This window comes from Cajanus cajan, chromosome 2 (assembly GCF_000230855.2).
Source record: "Cajanus cajan strain Asha chromosome 2, NIPB_CcT2T_4, whole genome shotgun sequence".
Classification (NCBI taxonomy): Eukaryota; Viridiplantae; Streptophyta; class Magnoliopsida; order Fabales; family Fabaceae; genus Cajanus; species Cajanus cajan.
The window spans coordinates 2,360,250-2,383,908 of record NC_138518.1 but is presented as its reverse complement, the minus strand read 5'-3'; the positions used below and the strand labels follow the sequence as shown (position 1 = coordinate 2,383,908).

Genomic DNA, 23,659 nt, shown 5'->3' with positions numbered 1-23,659 from the left:
ACCGGCCCAAACGGGCCTTCGGCATTCGCGAAGACGGTCGAGCTCGCTTTTATTTTAGCTTTGAAAATGTATTGGATTATTAGAACGACTTATTCTCAAACTGAGACCTTGTCGATCTTATCCAATTTATTTATTAAAAGTCTCACCAATCCATGTTAATCCCAAGCGGGACCCTCCATGGATTAGCGGTTTTCGTAAAAGGAGGGTTCATGGAGTCGCCACCAATGTTTTACTCAAAACATTGGAAAAAGGGATAAGGCAATTGATTTTATAAATCAACTTCGGCCATTACAACCAGAGTTGGGTAAGGGAGTCGGTTACGTGTGGGGAAGGTGTTAGCACCCCACAACGCCCCTTTCGGGTTCCCTATGACAGATTATTTCTAAAATAATAGCGTAAAATTACTAAATTACCCCTATTTATTATAAGCGATTATAAATTAACTATCTACATGATGACAGTTTAAATATGCACACAGAAAGCAGTAAAAGGAAGGATTTAAGAAGAAACCTTTGAAGCGTGCTTTTATATATCAAGTAAAACTGGGAAGCTTTTTGGCGTTCCCTCGCTCTACAAGCCCGCTCACTCCTTCCTAAAAATAATTTTTGACTTGGAAATCCGGAGGATTTCCCTTCGACTAGGTTCGATCCTCAAGCAAAATGGCTCGGGGCTCAAGAACTTCGTCGGATCAACTCTCCGAGTGATTTCTAGGGCAGAACACTGCTCAAAAACCCCAGAATACTCAAGGAGAGGGTTAAAACTGTGTGTGAAAGTGTCAAATGACGTCCAATTGACGTCATATTTATAGGGAACAGGCGCAATACGGGCTACAGAATCAATACGGCCGTATTGAAATTTTTGAACTTCAATACGGCCGTATTGAATTCAATACGGCCGTATTGAAATTCAGAAATTTCAATGCGCCCGTATTGAGTTCACTGCGGCTGTATTGAAGCTTCAATACGGCCGTATTGATTTCAGTACGGCCGTATTGAAGTTTCAGAAACTTCAATACGCCGTATTGAGTTCACTGCGGCCGTATTGAAGCTTCAATACGGCCGTATTGATTTCAGTACGGCCGTATTGAAGTTTCAGAAACTTCAATACGCCATATTGAGTTCACTGCGGCTGTATTGAAGCTTCAATACGGCCGTATTAAGTTTAGTACGGCCGTATTGGGCTTCATTCCCTCCACTTCCTTATTTTAAGCTACTCTAAGACCTCTAAACCTACAGATAGCCATCCTATGGTCTTCTAGGAGTCCTTCTGGCTGACTTTCCTTCGATCTTTGAGGGTCTTCGAGTTTTATTTTCGACCCGGACAATTTAAGGGGTCTACAGAAGAAAAATAACGAGCGAGTAGCGCAGCATAGCTCTTCAATGGAAGAGCTCTGATACCATCACAAAACCAGAAAGAATATAAAGCTGAATAAACGAGAGAAGAAATGAGAGAAAATGCAACCTCATTCTTATCTTCATTATTGAAAAATACATCCCATATAAATACAAGGGAAGGAGAAGAAAGAGAAGGTGCATGGTCTGTTAACAGAAAGGCAAAAGATAAAAAGCAAAACGGAAAAGATTCGATACAATGATGCTATCAGAAAAGCGAATGAAACAAAAAATAACAGAAAAACTATGAGCTGCATGGGTTGCGGACTGCATGTATGGGCTGCATGAAAAATCTACCCATTATCATCACGGAGCTCACTGGATGTGTACGTATTTGAGTTGTAAGATTTATTGTTAAAATTTAATGTATATCATTAGTTATTTAGTATAGTAACTCAATCAAGAGTTACTGTTGGAGTAGGTGGATCACTCAATTCAAATCAGTGTATAAAATACTTATATGATTATCCGTTAATTTGAATTATTGAAATAAAGTATCAAATAGTTTTAAATTTTATTTAAGAAATTTTAAAACTTAATCTATGTATTAAGAACTTTAAATTTAATAGTTGAATCGTTGAAATTTAATGTAGAATATGAATTATTAAATGGAGTAAATCTACCAAAACTTACTCTTGCAGTACATGGATCCCTCCTTATATATATGTGTGTATGTATGTATATGGGCAACACCAATGAGGATACTTGTTAATATGAAAACATGAGAACAATTAATAACAACTCTTAGATTAAAATAAACAGTTTAGATTAAGAGATTATAAATAAAGCTACCACGTATCATCGCTATTGTAGTTGCTTTTATAATTATTTTTGTCATCATCGTTATTGAAATCGCCACACCTCTACCTTTATTGCATCACCTTCACACCATTACTTTCGTTGCCATTGTTGTTAGTGGTGGTGACAATAATAGTGGTGACGACAACAATATTGTTTGTGGGGACGATGATGGAGATGGTGGTGGTGTTGAAGTAGTGCAATGGAGATTAATGCAGTTTGCAATAAAAGTGATGACAACAACAATAATAAGGGAACTACGATGACAACGGTATGTGATAACTTTATTTGTGATCGCCATGATCCGTGGAGTAGTTATTACAATAATGGCGGTTACAAATAAAGTTACTACGTGCCATTACCATTATAATTCCCTTTATTATCATCATTGTCATCATTGTTATTGCAACAGTCAACACCTCCATCACCATCATTGCTTCTATAGAGGAAAAAGAGGCACTAAAAGAGGAGTTGAATAGTGTCAATTAAAGACTCAATGATTTTTTCAAAAAAATAAAGTAATAACAAGACCGTAAGAGAGCAGACAAATAGTAAAGTAAGAAAAATATATTATTTTTATACTGTTTCATCTCAACCATCGAGACTACGTCCAATTCTTGATCAACCCGATCAAGTTCCACTATCTTTTATAAATATATAAGTATTTTTTCACAAGTTACTTCTAGCTTGACTTAAGTCTTCTTTTACTTGCCTTCTCAAGAAACTACCTAAGTATTATTTTAACACAAAGCTTCTCTAGGCTTTAGTAACTAAGAATTCTTTTACATTCAAACCTTTCTAAGCTTAAAGTAACCAAATATTATTTTACATTTAAGTCTCTTCAGTTTCAAAGCAATAACACAAAGGTAAAGTTGGATAAGTTAATAATGTTGTTTTGTCTTACTATCAATAAGTGATACAAAAAATTAAGTACAAGGATTTTTACAAAAAGAATGAAAAGTTTAATGGTGTTCATGTAAATCTCTCTTCACTTTTTTTTTATAAAATTTTCAAGCTTCTTTATATAGGTGCTTTATGAACATAATCATTGCAAATCCTTGAGTGTCTCTCATAGGCTTGTTTCGTCTGTCTTCATCTTTGTTCAATGTAGAGAGAATTGTTCGTTGGTGCATTAAATATATTTCACCAAATTGTTACTTTTTATCTGATCAAAGAAGCTACTTTTCTTGCAGTTTTCCATGCTTTACGAGATATGCTAGTACTTAAAGCATGCCTTTAGTTCTTTTAGTGAATTATGAGTACTGAAGAAACCTTTTCCATTTGATCTGTTGAGGAATCGTGTAGATAAAAATGATTTTTTGTTATCATACATCATAAATGATATAAATACAAAGCATTTGTCTTACATATGAAATGCTTTGTTTGTAAGACTTAATATCTTAATAATTGATCGTCTTATATTTATTCGTCTCAAAGCTTGATCTAAAAAAAATTTCTCTTATAAAAATATCTATGTTTGTTATTATTAAAACTTAAAGCTTGAGAGATCTAAGATCATCTTTTGACTTAATAACTTCCACCACCATCGGTGCACCATGGCCATTGCACCCACCCTTTCTCGACCACTAACACCATTATTACTACCATTGTTCAACTCAACTGTTGTCACCATCGTTGCCACCACAATCAAAGACAATGATGAAAGTAGTGACAACGATAGTGATGGTGGTGGCATCACAATGGTGGCAGCGGTGACGATGGTGGTGGTTGCATAACAATGATGATAATGTTAATGATAAAGAAAACTATGATGGAAATAATTGTAATGACTTGACAGGTCATTACACTTTCTATAGTTCAACTACTATGTAGTAAAATAAAATTAATAGTTATCAACTAACCTATGATTATCATACAATGTGTATCTCATCTCATGCATATAGATATGTGTATAAAAAATAAAATTTAAACAACATATCATGTACATATATACTTTCTACACAAAAATAGATGTATACAATTATACACATTAATCCTATTTGTCAATCGAGCAACTAAACAACTAACATGTCACGTCAAAGTGACATCACCAAAAGCCAACCACAACAAAACATCCTCCACCACCTGATAAAGTTATTCCATTAATCTTGTCTTGCTCCAATACCAAGTATGATCCTAGTAGTTCTAACTATAAGAAAAAGAAGGGTAAGCTTGCGAAAAAAATCAACATAAATAGACAACTAAACAACTTTCAACAATTATAACTTAGTCAACTTTATAGAAAACAACATACAACTCAACAACCAACATACTCATACAATTCACAACTTAGGGTAACATGCCAACTTCATCTCACATCATAAGCAACACAACAATAACATACAACTAATGTGTCATCACGCATGTCAACTATGGACATCTCCTACAACAGAGGTGAGTAATTGAAGTAGCTAAACATTACCAAATCACAACGTATGACCTATCTCAACCAGGTCGGCTATTAGGTCTCTCAAAGAATCTGTTTAACAACTTAATTTGATTTCTCAGGTTTTTTCACTTAAATTAGGAAGTCTAATACTGTTATCAAGGTAGAAAAACTTGGGTATGAGTCTACCATGACATTAACTTGCAACACTAAACCACCCATGGGATTAGTCCACCAACTACCTTCCAAATACTATGCCCTTCCAATACTTGGTTAAAGACTAAGTCCTCAACTTTGTACTTTACTTGGTTGGTTGTTTTTATATAATTATGCCTCAACCTTGCCTACATACGTATACCACATAGAACCTGGATGAGTCAACTTAAAATAACTATCTATTTAAAAGCCAACATAATTATTGAAGGGTTTCAACCGGGCTCTTAGAGCATCACACCTATATTCACACAATATGATATTTTAATTTTTAAAACAACTTTAATTTTCTTCTAGTTTTTATGTATCTCAATAAAGACATGTATCTTCACCACTTGTCTGACATCTTAACAACTTAAGCAACTTAAAATAATACACAACTTTACAACTCAATCATTTATCATCTCACAACTTAATAGTACAAACATCATTAATCATGTATCAATGTACAACATATAGATTCATCATCATACATCAACATCCACACAACTTATTCATCATCATTCAACTATAAAACAACTTTAAACAATGAGTTTTCATCTTACAACTTGTGTCTAACGTCATTCATAGAATGCTTGATGCCATTAAACATACTAATTTGTTATCATTCGTATAATTAATTAAATGTCACAAAACTAACAATGTTACAACAATACACAATAACTTTATTTATAAAATTTTAATCTAAACTATTTATTTTAATTTAAGATTTATTTTAATATTTTCATATTAATAAGCATTCTTATTTGAATTAATATATATGTATATCGTTTATTTTGTCAATGGATGTGATTTTGCACAATAACATAAATATAAATTTTGATTCCAAACATGCATTAGAAATATGTTTCGAGGTAACAAATCATGCGAAAAATACATATACAATTAACACATCTTTTAATGACAATTTAAATCTTAATTTATTTCATTATATAGGATCTTGACCTAGTGATCATTAGACATGATTTAGGATATAGTTGTTCATCTAATACTCCCAAAATTAATTTTTATAAATGTTAATACTTGGTTATCAAAAATTACATTTTTCAAATATAAATTAATTTTTAATTATCAATTTTGAGACATGGCTAGTTTTTTATTTTTATTTTTTATGTATACTTTATTCTCAATAATAAGTAGAATGATATTTCAAACATAATGTTAGTTGAATGTTATTGTATATGTTCAATGCATAATATAAGTAAATTAAATAAATACTTATTTTCTTTATATATTATTTATTAATACGTTATTTCATTTACCACCCCAATAATGCGGAAATATAGTTAGAATATTTATTTTATTTATAGATCACATTTACGAAATATAAATTTTTTAGAGAATACACATGTAAATCATGCTTGTATAATTTTCTATTTAATAAAATATAAATAAAAATAGAATAGAAAAAACTTGAAATATGATTATTTGTGTAAAAAAGAAAGAAAGAAATGAATTATAAAATATGTTGAATAAATAATACAAACATATTTTTATCAAATTATAATAATTTTTCATTAATTGTTTTTATATTTCTTTATTTTGGTATTAATGAAATCGAGACACTTAATATCTTTATTAAAAATAAAATAAAATAATAAAAATATATTAATTTAATTGATATTGTAATTTATCTTAAGTGTATAATAATTTAGTAAATGTGGAAACTAAAAAGTTACTAAAAATGATATTATTTTTATATATTAAAATAAATACCAATTGTGTTTGTTATACGATTTAATACCTTTTGATAATGTCATTAAAACTTTATAATTTTTAAAAGTACTTAGAATAAAATGGTTTATGAAACCCCGCAGAAACCTTAACTTGTTTTTCATGTCGACTTCGACACCGAAGACCAATAATGTTGTTATTATTTATTAATTTGTTTTCGATGTAATATGAGTTGAAACGTGAAATTGATGAATTCATTTAAGGGGATAAAATATATAATGGGTTCTTAATAATAGAAAATATTTTAGTTTTTAACAAAATAATTTTGAAAAACACATAAATGTGGAGGGTATTATAAAAATCACAAAGTGAATTAAAAATTCAAGTCAAAATTTTCTATTGAAGTAAAAAAAGAAAAGAAATTCGTAATCTTAAATAATATTATAAAAAAAAATCAACAAAGTACATTAAAAAAACTAAAAATTAGATTTTACTATTAAAAATTAGGGTGCATTAATTATTTATTCTATCTTTTGTTAGCTGTTGATTTTTCTCCGAAAAGATTATTATCTGTGAGTTTCTTACTTTAAGAAACAGAAAACGGATAAAAACCATAAAAGAGAAGCATCTACACGTATCGCCCACACACCCGCCAGCAGCTATACTTCTTCAAACAAACTACATTCTCACCAACACAACCATATTATCCTTTTAACTTCGTTTTCTATTTAATATTAATCCATAAATACATTTATTTTTAACGACATGATATAATTAAAAGATATAATTAGTTATTAGTGTAAATTTTTTTTACATTAATAATATATAGGTGATTAACTCTTTTTAAAATATTTATTTTAAACCTTTCCATCATATCTCTACTTTAGTTTTTTTTTAATGTATTTTTAGAGTTAAAAGATTACATTTTATCGATAAAAATTGAATTAAAAATAATCATCATAAAAGTCAATAATCTTATAATATGTATATTATTAGTATTTCTCATATTTAAGTTATAGTGTGTTTGCATGAGCGTTTATTGCACATGTTTCTTGATTTTTTTTTTCACGTGGAAGCTATAATATATGGTTTTAGGGTTCACATGAATCTACTGTCACACGATATAAACCAAACATGGGGATAAATTTTTACGTTTATTGAGAAGATAATAATTATAATTTAACATTTTTTCAAAATTTGAACTTGTGGGCAAGTTTTTTTATTTTGGTTAGTCCCTGGAACATCCATTACCAATATAGTGACTAATCTCCTCGTTACGAGGGAGACACCTCAAAGGGTGAGATAGCTGACCCCAAAATTTAATGCGGCTGCATACACAAAACAGGATTCGAACCACTGACCTTACTTAAGCGTGAATCAACCCCAACCGCTGAACTAGACGGTTGAAGTTCAAGTATTTAAACATGTTTATCAATTATCATAATGTGTAGAAAATTTTATTGCAAAAGAAATTAAACCTAGAATTCTTGAGTAGAAAAAATGGGTCCCTTTGGTTTGATTTGATTTAATAATGAAATAAATAAGAAGCAGGTTAAGGTTTTGGCAGTTGTTGAAGGGAAAAAAAAAAGAGGGAATAGAAAGTGAGTGTGAGAAAGAGATTTACGGTGTGATACAGATACGGTCCCATCTCTGTCTTTCCCTTTTATAATTTTTCTCTCTCTTGCGTTCGCTTCAATCTCAGTTTCTGGGTTCGATCTCTTCGCAGCAATCTAAGCAATCGCGCGCACAATGGTTCAACGCCAAAGCCCTAACTCGCCGCCGTGTCACTCAGCGCCGACTCTCCGATGATCATGGAACTCTCCGATTCCACCGGCGGCGACCGCAACCTCAACGCGCCGCCGCACCATCACGAAGACGCGCGCTCCGGCCTCGGAATCGACCTCAACGAGATCCCTTCGCCTTCCTCTTCCTTCGCCGAAACCCTACCGGACTCCGCCGTCGACATCGTCCGCGCCTACCACGAGAACCCCGCGCCGCCGCCGGGAGGGCCCGCCGCCCTCCCCCGCGGCCCGGCTCCCTGCGCCGCCTGCGCCAAGCCCGCCGCCGTCGGCAGCCACCACCACCTCGTCGTCTGCGACGCCTGCGAGCGCGGCTTCCACCTCGCCTGCGCCGGCTTCCGCGGCGGCGGTGGTGGCCGGCAGGTGGCCATCCTCGACGAGTGGGTCTGCGGCGAGTGTGTCGCCGCCGGAGTGAAGAGCAAGCGGTGGCCGCTGGGGGTTAAGTCCAAGCAGCTTCTCGACATCAACGCTCCGCCGCCGAGCGACGTCGACGGCGACGGTGACGAGGTGCAGGAGTTGAGGTACGGAAAAAAAAACTTTCAAGCTTTCTTATGTTGTGTAATGCAATATAACATGTATGTAAGTGACCTTATCTTTTCATTTAGCTGTGTGTGACTGTGTGTAGTGAAGTTAAGCCCTTTTAGGAGGTTTTCTTAGTGAGGTTGTTGGAAATGAGTTGCATGGCTTGCTGGTTTGAAAGAAGGAAGAGGCTTTAAGGGTGGCGGGATCAATGTGGGTGGTTCAGTGTCTCCTTGTTGTGCTGAGAAACGTGTTTCTCTTGCTTTGTTTTTTTTTTGGTTCATTTTCTGTTGCTAGGTTTTTGAATGCTGGAGAGTATGTTTGGTTTGTATGTATTTGATTTCTTCATAGAATATGGTGGCTTCTGTAAAAATGAGCGTAGTGAGATTTTGGGGAACTGAGGTAGTTAGCTGGTAGGATATGGTATATGGTAGAATAAGAATGTGTTTGAGGGTGTGAGTAGTTACTTCAAAAAATCACTTTTTTCTTTGATTGTCTGTTTATCTTAATGGATTCCTTTTTCATAGTCAACCCCGGATAACGGTTTTTGTGTTTTAGTTTTTGTGATAAGTAGCAATGTTCTTTAATTATTATAATATAATGAAGAAGCAAACACACGCGTCACGTGGTGGAGGATAGGTTGCCTGTTGCAGAATCGAACTGCTTGCGTAGTAATCACGCGCGCGAGGCAATGCGACTAGGACCGATGCCAGTTGAGCTATGTATAGTTTTCATTATAATTTTGTAGTTGTTGTTGAATTTTCAAATTTTCGTTTCCTAAAATGATTTGATCCCATTCCAGAAACGTTTTCATTAAAACACAACCAAATAATTTTCAAGCCCCCCTCCCCCCGTTGAAGACAGGAAATACCAATGCTCTTAAAATCGCAGTCTACATTGTGGTCACACAGTCTTACAAGCCTGCTGAACTGTCTCAATACGGATTGCACCTGAAGCTGCAAATAGGCAAGATTGTAGTGAAATTGTGAGATTGTGCAAGTTCTGCAATTTTGAATTTGGAGATTTCCAGAACTGGTTGTGTGACCCAGTTCACATAAACCTGGATTTTTAACCCATTTGTGTGCCCTAAGACTTTTGCTTCTTGAAACAGGCCCTATCTCGTTCATTTTTTATTTTAGGTTTCGAATTTTAGAAAAGATTTTAGGTTAGTATAGTTTTAGGCTAAATTATCTTTTGGTTCCTCTATTTGTTTTTAAGATTCAATTTGGTACCACTATTTTTACATGGTTTTATTTGATCCTCTGATTTTTAAAAAATGTTCAATGTTATCCTTTTGTCCAAAAAGTTAACGTCATTAATGAAATTCGATGGATGGAAACATCGTTTGAAAATTAGATGACCAAATTGAATCATTTAAAATGTTCAATGTTGTCTTTTTACTTAATTTCATTAATGTCGTTAATGTCAATTTGGACAAAAAAGTAACATTGAACATTTTTTTAAAATTAAAGGACCAAATTGAACCCTTTAAAAATAATCGGACTAAATTGAATCCTAAAATAAATGGAGACTAAAATATAATTTAGCCTATAATATTATTTCTTTTTGGAAAATGCTTACTTTTGCAAAGAGTTTTGTGAAATTGTGGGAAACTGAGGTATGGTAGAATATGTAAGTGTGAGCAGTTATTTCCAAAATCAAATTTTTCTTTGATTATCTATGTGTCCGAACAGATTTCTTTTTCGTAGTCAACCTTGGTTAGCTGGTTTTTAGGTTTTGTGATAAGTATCGGTGCTCATTATTTTTAGTATACAAAAGAAGCAACTACCCACATAATGTGGAGAGAATAGCTGGCCTAGAGGAGAATCGAACCCCTTACATTGTGATCTCGTAAAACACGGCGTTGCAACTTGGACCAGTGCCAGTTGAGCTATAAACTTGTAGGCTTATAATTATATAGTTTTCGACCTTTTGTTATAAATAATTGCCACCGCGTTTTCAACTTTCCGTTTCCCGAAATGATTTGATACCATTTCAGAAGCATTTCATTAAAACACAACCAAACAAAATTTCAAGCCTCCCTATACCCTCTTTGAACAAAGGAAATACCCTGATGAAATGCACTTATATATTTCTTTTTTGCACCTTTGGTGTAATGCTTGTAGGACAATATGATAAAAATGTAATCAGAAAGGGATTTCATATGGTATTATTGTTCCTTTGTTAATTGGAAGAGACTTGTGTGAATACTAAATAGGAATTCAAGTAATATTTGGGGGAATTTGATTGTAAGGTTATCTTGGGTGACAGAAATGGAATTATAGTTCATAATTTTAATTCCATTTCTGTTAAGAGTTGAAATTGGTTTAAAATAATAAAGTTTGCAGTAGTCAATAATGCGTGTCACAGTGTGGCCCCATGCCGCCTTTGTGAGGCCTGTAGGAGAGTAGTTCAGGGTCGCAGTTTTGGTGTGAATCAAAGCTGATTTCGCGTGGTATTGCTTCCAGCTCAGCTGCTATTATTTCCATAAGCAAAATCCCCTTTTCTGGCCCCTTGAGCGATGTCGTTTAGTACTCTGATTACGGGGGCAATAATCCCCAATTTTATTTCATCAGAACACAAACCCTATTTTCCCACTCTCTCCTTTCGAAGGCTAAATAACACTACTTCCAATTTTCTCTTCTCTCTTCGACACGAACTGTCTGACCTAGAGCTCTCTGCTGCGTTTCTGGCCAACCCACAATCTGGGGAACTCTGACACACTGTTCTGTGGTCTCTACTCTGTTCACATCATTTAGGATCTGTTCTGTTCATGTCAGAGGGGCCTATGTTCTGCTTTATTAATTTTAGTATTCTATGTTTTGTTTTTACTTTCTTTCACTGTTGTGTTTGGATGGGTAACCGTATGTTCTCTTTTATACTGTTTTCATGTTATTATTTCTGATTTTAACTGGTAGATGTGAAATTGACAATTTTTAGGGTGTTGGATAAGAATTAGAAAGTGTTCGAGCTAGTAATTTTGTAATTTTATGAAATTTTCAAAAAGAAGTACCATTATAATTAGGGTTCCCAAACTTAAATATTAAAATTAAGAGGTCTAATTCCAATTCCAATTCTAGATGCTAAATAGGCATTTAGGGTTTCTCTAAATATGGGGAATATTTTACCAAGATTTGCCTTCACATGGAAAGTCTTAATACTTGTTTGCATATCGTTTTCCCTAAACATTGCTAGTTCTTTACAGTATCAGAATGAATAATGCAAAGCATAGTATGTGCTATAACTGAGTAGCTAAGTGGGGTGGCCTTGGGCTGCCGTGGGATTCAAATAGGGGAGAGGTTTTCAATGGCAGTCATTGTGGACACGATAGCAGTGCCATTTTTACCTCCAGATACATTTATTAGGTTTTTTTTTGGGGTAAAATTATGATTTTTCCTTTACTTTTGAATGCAATTTTTTGCTTCAGAAACATAATAGGATTTGGAACCCTTCTTCCTTACCATCCACAAAAATTAACTTTGTTTAGACTTTTGTTCCTTTCAAGTCCCCAGTTCACATTCTTCTAATTATTATTTTTTTTTTCACCATCATCTTTCATTTTTAACTTCATCACTATGTTCTTATTGCTCCCAGATTGCTGGTGATAGTGTGTAAACTGTGACCATCATTCTCCTTTTCTCTGTTCCCACATAATAGAATGTATATCTGATATACTTTCAGTATGGCATTTTAAAGCACTTAAGCATAAATGTCATGTTACTTATGGGGTCTGTCATATACTAATGTTTATTTAAAAACTGAATTACGTAGCTTGCCTACAAGTTTTAGTAGATAAGTTTTGGGATACTTTATTATAATCTTCGTACGAGTCTCATTTATGTCTTTTGATTTATTGATGCAATAATTTATGCTCCCTGAATCCCAGTTGTTATAAGTAGTTACTGTTTATGTTTATTTTGGTCTTAGAAAGCACACTCTGGGTGATAATCCATTTGGTGCCCCAGTGACGTATTCAAACTTATACAATGGGAATGCTATTGGCTTCCAAAAGGCATCTGGAGTTGTGACACATGCTGTTAGAGTGGGTTTTGAGGATATATTGAATCATACTCAATCAATTACTAGAAGCTTTGAGGAGGTACATATGGATTTCCCGCTTGGAAGTTATAGTAGTAGTAATAATGCACCTATTACGATATCATCTGAGTCCAAATGAGATATTTTTGCAGGCTCTTAGAGATTTTATATCCGAACGGCGTGGTGTGCTAGAGGAAGGCTGGCGAGTGGAATTTAGACAATCAGTGAGCAGCTCTGAACTGTATGCAGTTTACTGTGCACCAGATGGAAAGATATTTGATTCTGTGTATGAAGTAGCTTGTTATTTGGGGCTATCGTCTGGCAACAACTCTATTGAATCTGAACTAAGAAATGAAAGGTCTCTCCCTTCTTTAGGTGGGCCTCTATCTAGAAAAAGAAAGTCAACAAGAACTCCAGTAGCCAATGGTTTTGTAGAAAAACGGGGAGCAACGATGAATAGTAATTGTAAGGATCCTCCTTCTGATGGTTTAAATGTGGAATGTGCTAGTGCTCAGGGTAATATCCCAAAATCCTCTGAAACTGGAAGAAAAGAGGATGGCCACTCCTGCACTAAGCAATCTTCTGTAAGTAAATCTAATTTATTTTTCCTTGTTTTTTTGAGAAGCTGGTTTCATAACATTAATTTTTCCCATGCTAATAAAGAATATAGGGAATTACTATAGTGATTCTGAAATTAGCTATTTATGTGTTTTATATTTCAGGATGGACTTCCTCTACAGTTCAAGGACTTCTTTGTTCTTTCTTTGGGGAAAGTTGATGTGAGACCTTCATATTATGATGTTAATCTTATCTGTCCTGTAGGTTATAAATCTTGTTGGCACGACAAGATTACTGGCTCTCTTTTTACATGTGAAGTTTTGGAGGGTGGTGATTCCGGACCTATATTTAGGATCCAAAGGTGTTCCTGTTCAAAAATTCCTGTTCCAGTTGGATCAACAATCCTCTCAATGTCAAAACTTTGTCAATTTGTTAGTCAAACCACTGAAGGTGGGAGAAAAACTAATGGTAGTATGGATATAGATGATGATGAAAGTATCCAGATGATGCTTATAGACCCTTGTGTGCCAACGGGAAATGATGTCGCAAGTTGCTTTGCAAGCTTCTCAATTGAGGATCCTCTTTCATCAGATGTATTACACCCTGTTGCTGGTTCAGTTCAAGATAATACTAGAAATTCATTAGCTGATAACTTAGGGTTTAATGATGGAATTGGTGAACTTTTGGTGGAAGAGCGGTCATCAAAATCTGCTTGGAGTGTTATTTCCCAAAAGTTAGTTAATGCTTGCAAGGATGTCTGTAAACAAAAAGGAACACTGAAGTTCTATTGTAACCATGTTGAAAATGAAACATGCTTACATAAATGGGATTTAAAGAATGGAAAAAGTGATACTTACTTAACTTCGTTGGATAAATTTTGTGGTTCTCTAGGTTCGTTTGGCATCCCAGATGTAATTTATGCAGACAGTGATCTGGAAGGTATCTATGACACACTGGGAAAATGGTTGGAGCAGGATAGATTTGGTTTAGATGTTGAATTTGTGCAAGAAGTATTGGAGCGGCTTCCTGGTGTCGAAGACTCTTTGCAGTATGAACTTTTAAAAGACAGAAATAATAGCTCATCATTGCCGACAGTAGAAAATGGTTTCTTAGAGGTTGAGTGGAGAGATGGATCAAAATATCAGGAAGAAGCAGTTCAAAATTTATACAGGAGAACCGGGAAGTCGAGGCTGACTGGAAAAAGCATTAAGGAAGGTTGTCATCCACCACTTGGGAAACCATTATGCTCTAGGGCTCCTGTTGAGCTCATTGGTGATATTTTTCAGGTATTTTTTTTATGTTACCTGACAATAGTGAATCTGAAATCTTTATGTTGACCTTTTTACATTTATTGGCTTGTGGCTTTATTGTTTATTTGCTATGATATAGTCTTACATTTTTCTGCTTTTATCTTTTCCAGGCTTGGGAGCTGTTAGAGCGATTTCATGAAATTCTGGACCTGAAAGAACCATTGTCATTAGATGAACTTGAGAAGGAACTTATGAATCCTTGGTTTGATGGATTGGATTTTCTTGAGAAATCTGAGAGAGACATGGATGAATGCCAAGTTTTAATTTCCCAAGAAGCTGATGGTAATTGTAGACCATTGTTGTCCCCAAGATGTGAAGCTGGTCCATCAGGTTCCTTTGAAAGTTCTCATGCATTTATTCAACTGGAAACAGAAGCAATAAAAGAGGCAGCTCAAGTTAAGCTTGCATCTTTCACTTATGACAGATGCTTTGGTGTAGTTTTGACCAAGGCTCATGATTCATTGCTAAGAGTGCTAATAGGTGAATTGCTATCAAGGGTGGCTGCCCTGGTGGATCCAAATTCTGAACCTGGAGAAACACGAACAAGACGTGGAAGAAGGAAAGATATGGATAGTGCTGTTCCTGCTAAACGAACCAAGCTCAACATGCTTCCTATTAATGAATTGACTTGGCCAGAATTAGCTCATAGATACATCTTGGCTTTTTTATCAATGGATGGTAACCTTGAGTCTGCAGAAATTACTGCTCGTGAAAGTGGTAAGGTATTTCGTTGCTTACGTGGTGATGGTGGTTTGCTGTGTGGTTCTCTTACCGGTGTGGCCGGGATGGAAGCAGATGCACTGGTGAGCATAGCTTTTGTTTTAATACAATTATCAATGAATTTTAATGTCACATTGGGTAATAATATTAGATACTTAATACTCAGTTTTGGCGTTTGGGCTCAATTCTAAGATACAGGTTTTAATGGTTTCAAAACAAGAGATTTTAGATTGTAAGACTATCACTTTAGGTTTAATAATTTATTGAAGATTAACTGATGGGTTGTATTACCTACCCAGGCGAGTCTTTTTTAGTTCACTTAACTTGATACTTGGTGGTGGGGTCTAACGAACACTTTTGATTTTATATGGACACCTAGCACATGTTCATTTTTTTTTGTTATGGACACAGGGCACAACTTACGAACACAATAGAAGTTTCCAATTATTTATTTATGGGTTTTGAAATTGAATTTCAGTTCATCAGTCTACTAACTAAAATTTTAATTCGTTTAGACTAGTTGATTGAAAATTTTAATTGATTTGATGGGAGGATATCTCAGACCATTAAATAGGTCTAAGAAATGCCCATAACTGATAAAATTGGTGGAAATTTGATCAAGAAGAACCAGGAAGAATTATGATGCTTACCATGGAGAATGCCTTTGGAATACTAAATTTCTAAGTGAATTAAGGACATTTATATTTTAAAGACTAACACACTCCTTTAGCATTTTAATGGTCATACTCATAACTGTAGTTCTGTTCCCAATGATAATTGTTCTTTGAATCATGCTTAGCCTAATTACTTCACATTAGACTTGCTGTTCCTTCGTGGTTTAGCAATGTTTGTAAAATGCTGGTCAGAATGTTGTACTGGCTAGGTTCTGCTTTCTTTTTTCCTATAATTTTGTCAAGTTTAGGGTTTTGGAGGAAGTTGTCAAGGGATATGGTTTTTAACTCTGTTGAATACAGTGTTGTTAAATAGCCGTTATGGCGGCGCCATAACGGCGCCATAAAGGTATGGCGGCGGCGGCCGCGATCCGTTATGGCCGTTTAGGCTGTGTATGGCGGAGATCCGCCATTTTGAAGATGGCGGCCGTTACGGCCGTTAAGGCGGGTTAGGCATGGCGGTCCATGGCGTGAATGGCGGACATGGCGCCGTTTTGGACCATTTTTTTTATATTTTTTTCGGTTTGGGCCATTTTTTTTTCTTTTTTGGTTTGGGCCCGAGTTCTTTCCCGGGTTGAGCACCCAACACATAAAATAGGGTTGCAGAAACCCTAATACATAATAGCCTCTCTTCCGTGCAACCCGCGGCTGCTCCGACAAGACCCCCTGCCACCGTCGCCTCCGCCTGTCACCATCGTCTCCGACGCAGCTGCCACCGTCGCCTCCGACGCGGCCGCCACCGTCACTTACGACGTGACTTTCTTCTCCCCCTCCGCGTGCACCATTGTCGTGCCACGCTAACCTCCCCGCGAGCCACCATCACCTCCGAGCGCGCCACCGTCACCTCTGAGCGCGCCACCGCTACCTCCAACGAGACTTTCTTCCTCCTGGTACTTCCTCCGCGCGTGATAGATTCTCCCTCCGCACGCCTCCTCCTTTGAGTTCTGCCATCGCCGTTGCCATTTAATCTTTTTGTTGGTTAGGAATTTATGTTTCTTTATGATGACTATTACTAGATTATGAATGCCATGAATTTTAGATTGTTATATTGTTGGTTTTAATATGTGTTTGTTATTTTTCTGTTTTTGCATCATATTATATATATATATATATATAATATTTTTTTTTTTGTCCGCCATGATGTCCGCCATAGACCGCCATGGCATCCGCCATGACAATATGGCACTTAAAGGTCCTTGCCGCCATCCGCCGTATAACCTTATTGATAACCTTGGTTGAATAGCATTGTGATATATGTAGTAGCCAACCTCACTTAGTGCAACAAGGCTTTGTTGTTGTTGTCGTTGTCAAGGTTGCTAACACAAGCCTATCTATCATCTGGATGGCTTATAATGTGTGCATTTATATATGGTTTAGCTTTACTTCTTTACTCTGCTTTGTCATGACATGGCTAGGGTGCTTGTTTTATCTGACAAATGGAAATTCAGTTTCCTTTTAAATGTATTTTTCTTATGTCATACCATATCAATAGATTTTATTCTTTCTGCTGATCAAACTTCTCTTGACAACAATTAAAGTTGTCAAACTGAAAGAAATGATAGAAGTAACACTGAAAAGCTTTTTTATTTGGTTCTCAGCTGCTTGCAGAGGCTACAAAGAAAATTTTTGGTTCTTTGAGCAGAGAAAATGATGTACTAACCATGGAAGAAGAAGAGTCTGATGCAAAGGGCACTTCTGAAAATATTTTGGCAAATGATGGTAGTGTTCCTGAATGGGCACAGATGCTAGAACCTGTCAGAAAGCTACCAACAAATGTAGGTACCCGAATCAGAAAGTGTGTTTATGATGCTTTGGGTAAGGATCCACCAGAATGGGCAAAGAAGATACTGGAGCGATCAATCAGTAAGGAAGTGTACAAGGGCAATGCTTCTGGACCAACAAAGGTGCTTCTCAGTGACACTTCTCCTTTAGTGTATGTGTGTGTGTGCATATATATATATATATATATATATATATATATAACCACTGTTTTGGATGCAATGATTAAACTGTTAATATGATAGTTTCTTGACCATTAGATCAGATATATGACCAAAAGCTTTTTGATAGAATTCAATGGTCCAGGAACTGTCAGCTACTGCCAACTAGTAGTTCTGGTGCTATGGTTTCACCATAATGTTTTTCTTTATTTATTGTTTCTGTTTCTACCTTTGTGGTGCATTATCATCTGTTGTAATATGCAAGCCATTTTGTAATTTATAGTTTCCACTATACATGTGTATGAGGAAACTGTATATCTTAGATACCCCCTCTTAATATTACCTGTTACAACATGCAAGACGCACTTTTCATACTCAATGTATAATGACAAAATTGAGGGCTTCGTGTTCTCTATGTTACCATGTGGCAGTTTATCTGGTAAAAACTAACTTGTCTTTTTGGGTTAAGAAAACATGATCCGGAATTGAATATTATTCTTGTTTATAAACAGAAAGCAGTTCTTTCAGTGTTGGCTAATGTTGTTGGTGAAGGATTGCAATCAAATCCCAGTAAAGGACAGAAAAAGAAGATTGTTATATCTGTTTCTGACATTATCATGAAACAATGTCGCATTGTATTACGTCGTGCCGCTGCTGCAGATGATTCAAAGGTTTTTTGCAATTTGCTTGGTAGAAAATTAATAAATTCTTCAGATAATGATGATGAGGGGCTTCTTGGATCTCCGGCCATGGTGTCCCGTCCTCTTGACTTCCGCACTATTGACCTAAGATTGGCTGCTGGAGCTTATGGTGGATCTCATGAAGCTTTTCTTGAGGATGTTCGGGAGGTCTGTGTCTTATCAAACTTCAATTGCTTGACCAAGTGGTCTTTCGTTTATTTTTTTCTACAGATTACTACCACCTTTTAGGCCCTCATTTTTTTGTTATGGTATTATTTCCCTCTAAAGATTATTGTGAACACTTCTCTTTATGCTTGCTTGTGTGCCATTTAAGTCTCTGGCTCATGTAGCATCATGATTGGTTTCCTCATGTTCTCCTTTATATACTGGTCTCTAATATGTTATCTTGTAGTAGCTAAGTCATTCTTACAATGTTTATTTTTTGACTTGTGGGGGCACTAAAATTTTGTTTTGATGTTGCAGCTGTGGAACAATGTTCATGTTGCTTTCGGGGATCAACCTGATTTAGTTGAACTAGCTGAAAAATTATCCCAAAACTTTGAATCACTATATAATGAGGAGGTTGGTAGCTTGTTTGTGTCTACATTAGTACATGTGCTCTTGTGCTTTCAGATATTAATTGAACATTTAAATTTCTTCCTCTACAGGTTGTCACCTATGTCCAAAAATTTGTGGAGTATGCTAAACTGGAATGCTTAAGTGCAGAAATGAGAAAGGAAGTTGATGATTTTATTGAGACAACAAATGAGATTCCAAAGGCCCCTTGGGATGAGGGAGTCTGTAAAGTGTGTGGCATTGATAGGGATGATGATAGTGTTCTACTATGTGATACTTGTGATGCTGAGTATCATACATATTGCTTGAATCCTCCACTTGCAAGGATCCCTGAGGGAAACTGGTACTGTCCTTCTTGTGTTGATGGTAAACATGCAACTCAAGATGTTACAGAAGTAACACAGATTAAAGGCAAACGACGAAGTAAAAAATTCCAGGGGGAAGTTAATTCTCTTTACTTGGAATCTCTAACCCAGTTATCAACTGTAATTGAAGAAAAAGAGTACTGGGAGTATAGCATGGGCGAGGTTTGTTGATGCACACCTATTTATGTTACTTTTTTTTATTTTTTTATTTTAACATAGCTAGAATGGCATTATTGTCTTATTTTTATCCCATGATATTTGTCGAATCATTATGAGAAGAATGTCTTGGTAATTGGATTATGCTGGTATGTGTTTCCCATTTGCTATCATCTGAATGAATTGTAATTGGATTCTATTTTTTATTAGTGATATATTATCCTGACTCTTGTAATTGTTAGATTTTCTTGTTACTGGATTTCTTTTTGTATAGGTCATTTTCTTGTATATATAAGAGGTTTCCCATCAAAATATCACTTTCACTGATGCAAAGGCTTTTTTTTTTTGTTTTGTTTTGAGCACGTTGTTGTGTTGCTTGAATTTACTACTATTATTTCTATACATAAAATATGCGGTGGTTTGCAACTTGACTTATGATTAGATAACATATTTCTGAAATTGTAGAACCTCTTGTGTTTGTGTTTGCTCAGTTTTTTTTAATGGTTGCAGAGAACTTTCCTTCTCAAGTTTTTATGTGATGAGTTGCTTAACTCTTCCCTGATACGCCAGCACCTTGAGCAATGTTCAGAGTTGTCTGCTGAGTTACATCAGAAATTGCGTGCACACTCCGTAGAGTGGAAAAGCCTGAAAACTAGAGAGGATATTTTATCTGCAAAAGCTGCCAAAATTGATACATACTCACTAAATACTGCTGGAGAAGTTGGTCTTAAGGAAGGAATTGCTTCTTTATTATCAAGTTCTGGTAAATGTCTGGTCCAGTCACATACTGCAGTTGACAATCCTAGTAATTTTGGGGTATTTGTTGATAGTCTGCCTTCGGAAGAGATTACCAAAGAGAAGTATAGGTTTGACAGTGTTGATAAAAGCATATCTGTGACAAATTCAGATTCTGATAGCCAAAATATGAATTCCATAGATGTAGAGGGACAATTTAGAAATGTCTCTGGTGCTGTGGAGTCTCAATTTACTGACAAATCTCCCAAGTCTTTATCATCGCCAAATCACATGTCTCAAGAAATAAATGCTGCAGCTCATGTCCAGGCTAACCACCAGAAATGTGAGGGAAGGGACATATCTACTCCTGTGACATGCCAGCAAGGAGGAGTGCCTGTTGATGTTCCTCAGATTACTGTGAATGAGTCAGAACCATACCAACTTGAGCTCAATGCTATCAGGCGTGATATTTCACTATTGCAGGACTCCATAACTAGTGTAGTATCACAGCTGCTGAAGCTCTCTGTTCGCCGGGAATTTTTGGGCATTGATTCCATTGGTCGACTGTACTGGGCTTCGGCTTTGCCCAGAGGACGTTCACGGATAGTTGTTGATGCAAGTGCTGCATTGCTGCATGGAAGAGGAACATCGTTTAGCAGAGACTATGTGGAGAAGTTTTCTGTTCTGCAGCATTGTTCACTATCTGACAAAAATTCCTCTCCTTTAATGTCTCAGCCTAGTAATACTTTGGGCAATAGTTCACCATGGATTGCTTATGAAACTGATGCTGAAATCGAAGAGCTCTTAGGTTGGCTGGATGATAGTGACCCTAAAGAAAGAGAACTGAAAGACTCAATTATTCAGGGCCCAAAATCAAGATTCCAAGAGTTTCTTAATGCACAGACTGAAAATCAGGTTGAGGATCAAGGACCTATTTCTATGCCAAGAAAAAGGGAGAAAACAGTATCTAATTCTCTTGTTACAAAGGCGACTGCCTTGCTGGAAAAGAAATTTGGTCCCTTTGTTGAGTGGGATAATATTGAGGTGTTGAATAAGCAAAATAAAAAGGCCAGAACAACTAATGATGAAAAGTTGTATAGGTGTGAATGCCTAGAACCCATATTGCCTTCTAGGAAACACTGCACGTGTTGTCACAAAACTGTTTCTAGTGATGTTGAACTTGATGGACACAATGATGGCAAGTGCAATGCAGGTCTTCCAGCCTCAGAGAAGAATAAGGATAAAAGTGGATCTTCTAAAGGAAGAGGGAACTTAAAATGTGATATCTCAAATGAGAATTCCAGAGCTGATGCAGAAACAGCTGCAACCAGAGTCAGTGGGTGTTCTAAGCTTAGCTCAAGATTGATTAAATTTTCAAATGAAGAATCCACATGCCCATTTAGTTTTGAAGATATATGTTCCAAGTTTGTGACAAATGATTCTAACAAGGAACTTGTCAGAGAGATAGGTCTTATTGGTTCAGACGGTATCCCATCCTTTGTTCCTTCTGTATCTTCTTTTGTTAGTGATTCTACGTTATTCTTAGTTCAAAAGGATGATAGCATTGTTGGTGGTGTGTCCAAAGTGTCAGAAAGCCAGGTTTCTCAAGGAAACACTGATGGAGTTGGCACATGTCTTGACCATAGATCAGGCATTTCTACTGGAAGGTTAGCTGCAAATGAAAGCAATAAATCCAACAAATCATCCTTGGGAGAACAAAGAGATGGGAAATTCTCTTTTTGTAGTCCTGCTTCAGATACAGGAGTTGATGGCTGCTGTGTGGTTCCTTTGTCTTCATTGAGACCGTTAGATGGTAAAGCTTTTCACATTTTGAGGCAGCTGAAGATTAATCTACTTGATATGGATGCTGCACTCCCGGAAATTGCTCTAAGACCATCAAAGGCCCCGTCTGACCGAAGACAGGCTTGGCGTGCATTTGTTAAATCTGCAGAGACTATATATGAGGTTTGTCTTATTTCTGTGGCTCTATCACATATACATTTCCTTTAAAAGGCATTGCCAACTCAACCCTTTTCTCGTTCCTTTTTGAGTCTAATTAGACAACAATTTTTTTGAGTTATAAATGCCACTTTGCACTATTCCTCCAATATCAGTGAAAAACAACTGTTCTATGTTTGTACATGAATTTTTTGAACAATACTTATACTGTATTTCTGTATTTCTATATTTCTATTTCAAGCAGATTGGAGATGAATGTGAACTTGTGTTTGTTAACTTATGTCCGTTCCATTTATGCAGATGATTCAGGCAACAATCACGCTGGAGGATATGATTAAGACAGAGTACTTGAGGAATGACTGGTGGTACTGGTCATCGTTCTCAGCTGCTGCCAAATCTTCTACTTTGCCTTCCCTTGCCCTTCGCATATACTCCCTTGATTTAGCAATTATATATGAGAAAATGCCCAATTCAAATGTTACTGACAACTCTGAACCTTGTGCCATAGTGGAACAGAAATCACCGATGACTGTGGATGCAGAGAAATCCAAACCATGCCGAAAGTCAAACAGAAAAAGGAAGGAACTAGATGGTTAATCTCATACTGTATCCTTGGCTCAGAAGATCAGAAAGCTGGTCGGTCACTTTATGTGGTGTGATGTGGTCATCCACCGGTATGATTGGGCCATGGGCCAACTTCAGGTTATTAAATGTGGCAGCCACAGCTGCTGGTGTCTCTTGCGTGCTTGTACATATAGGTAAAGCTGACCTGCTAACTTGGATGCTGGTTTTTTTGGCTAAGCAGAATTTGTAGGATTATCTGCTTTCAGTGAGGCACCACCAGTATGAGGGAATTGTGAGGATGCGTCCAATTTTGAAATGATTTCTGCTGCAGCTGTCCAGTTGGCTGCTCCATTGCGAGAAGTACCATTTTTCATTTTTCTAGCAGAGTCTGATCCATATATGTATACAAATGGAATTATTGTAAAGAAGGAATAGAAGAAAAGTAGTTAAAAAGAAAGGATGGGAAAGAAAGTCAGAAAAATGTTAAATTGAGCAGTTGTAGGCAATATTTCATTCTTTATACTTTTTCTCTCACCCCCACCAAAATCCTGCACACGCATGCCCTTGATTTTTTTCTTGGGCATCTGCAGATGTGTTAGAATGCAGG

General features: G+C 36.1%; 1 protein-coding gene across 1 annotated transcript; it reads left to right on the top strand.

Moving 5' to 3' along the window:
- Window positions 1–8,022: 8,022 nt before the first annotated feature.
- MBD9 (methyl-CPG-binding domain 9) lies at window positions 8,023–23,574 on the top strand. The gene is made up of 11 exons (XM_083067798.1): window positions 8,023–8,782; window positions 12,708–12,879; window positions 12,971–13,402; window positions 13,541–14,662; window positions 14,797–15,489; window positions 17,676–17,981; window positions 18,530–18,865; window positions 19,181–19,279; window positions 19,366–19,800; window positions 20,305–22,494; window positions 22,789–23,574. Exons 1-11 carry the CDS (start codon window positions 8,268–8,270, stop codon window positions 23,083–23,085), a joined length of 6,597 nt encoding a protein of 2,198 aa, XP_082923924.1. The 5' UTR covers window positions 8,023–8,267; the 3' UTR covers window positions 23,086–23,574.
- The last annotated feature ends 85 nt before the right edge of the window (window positions 23,575–23,659 follow it).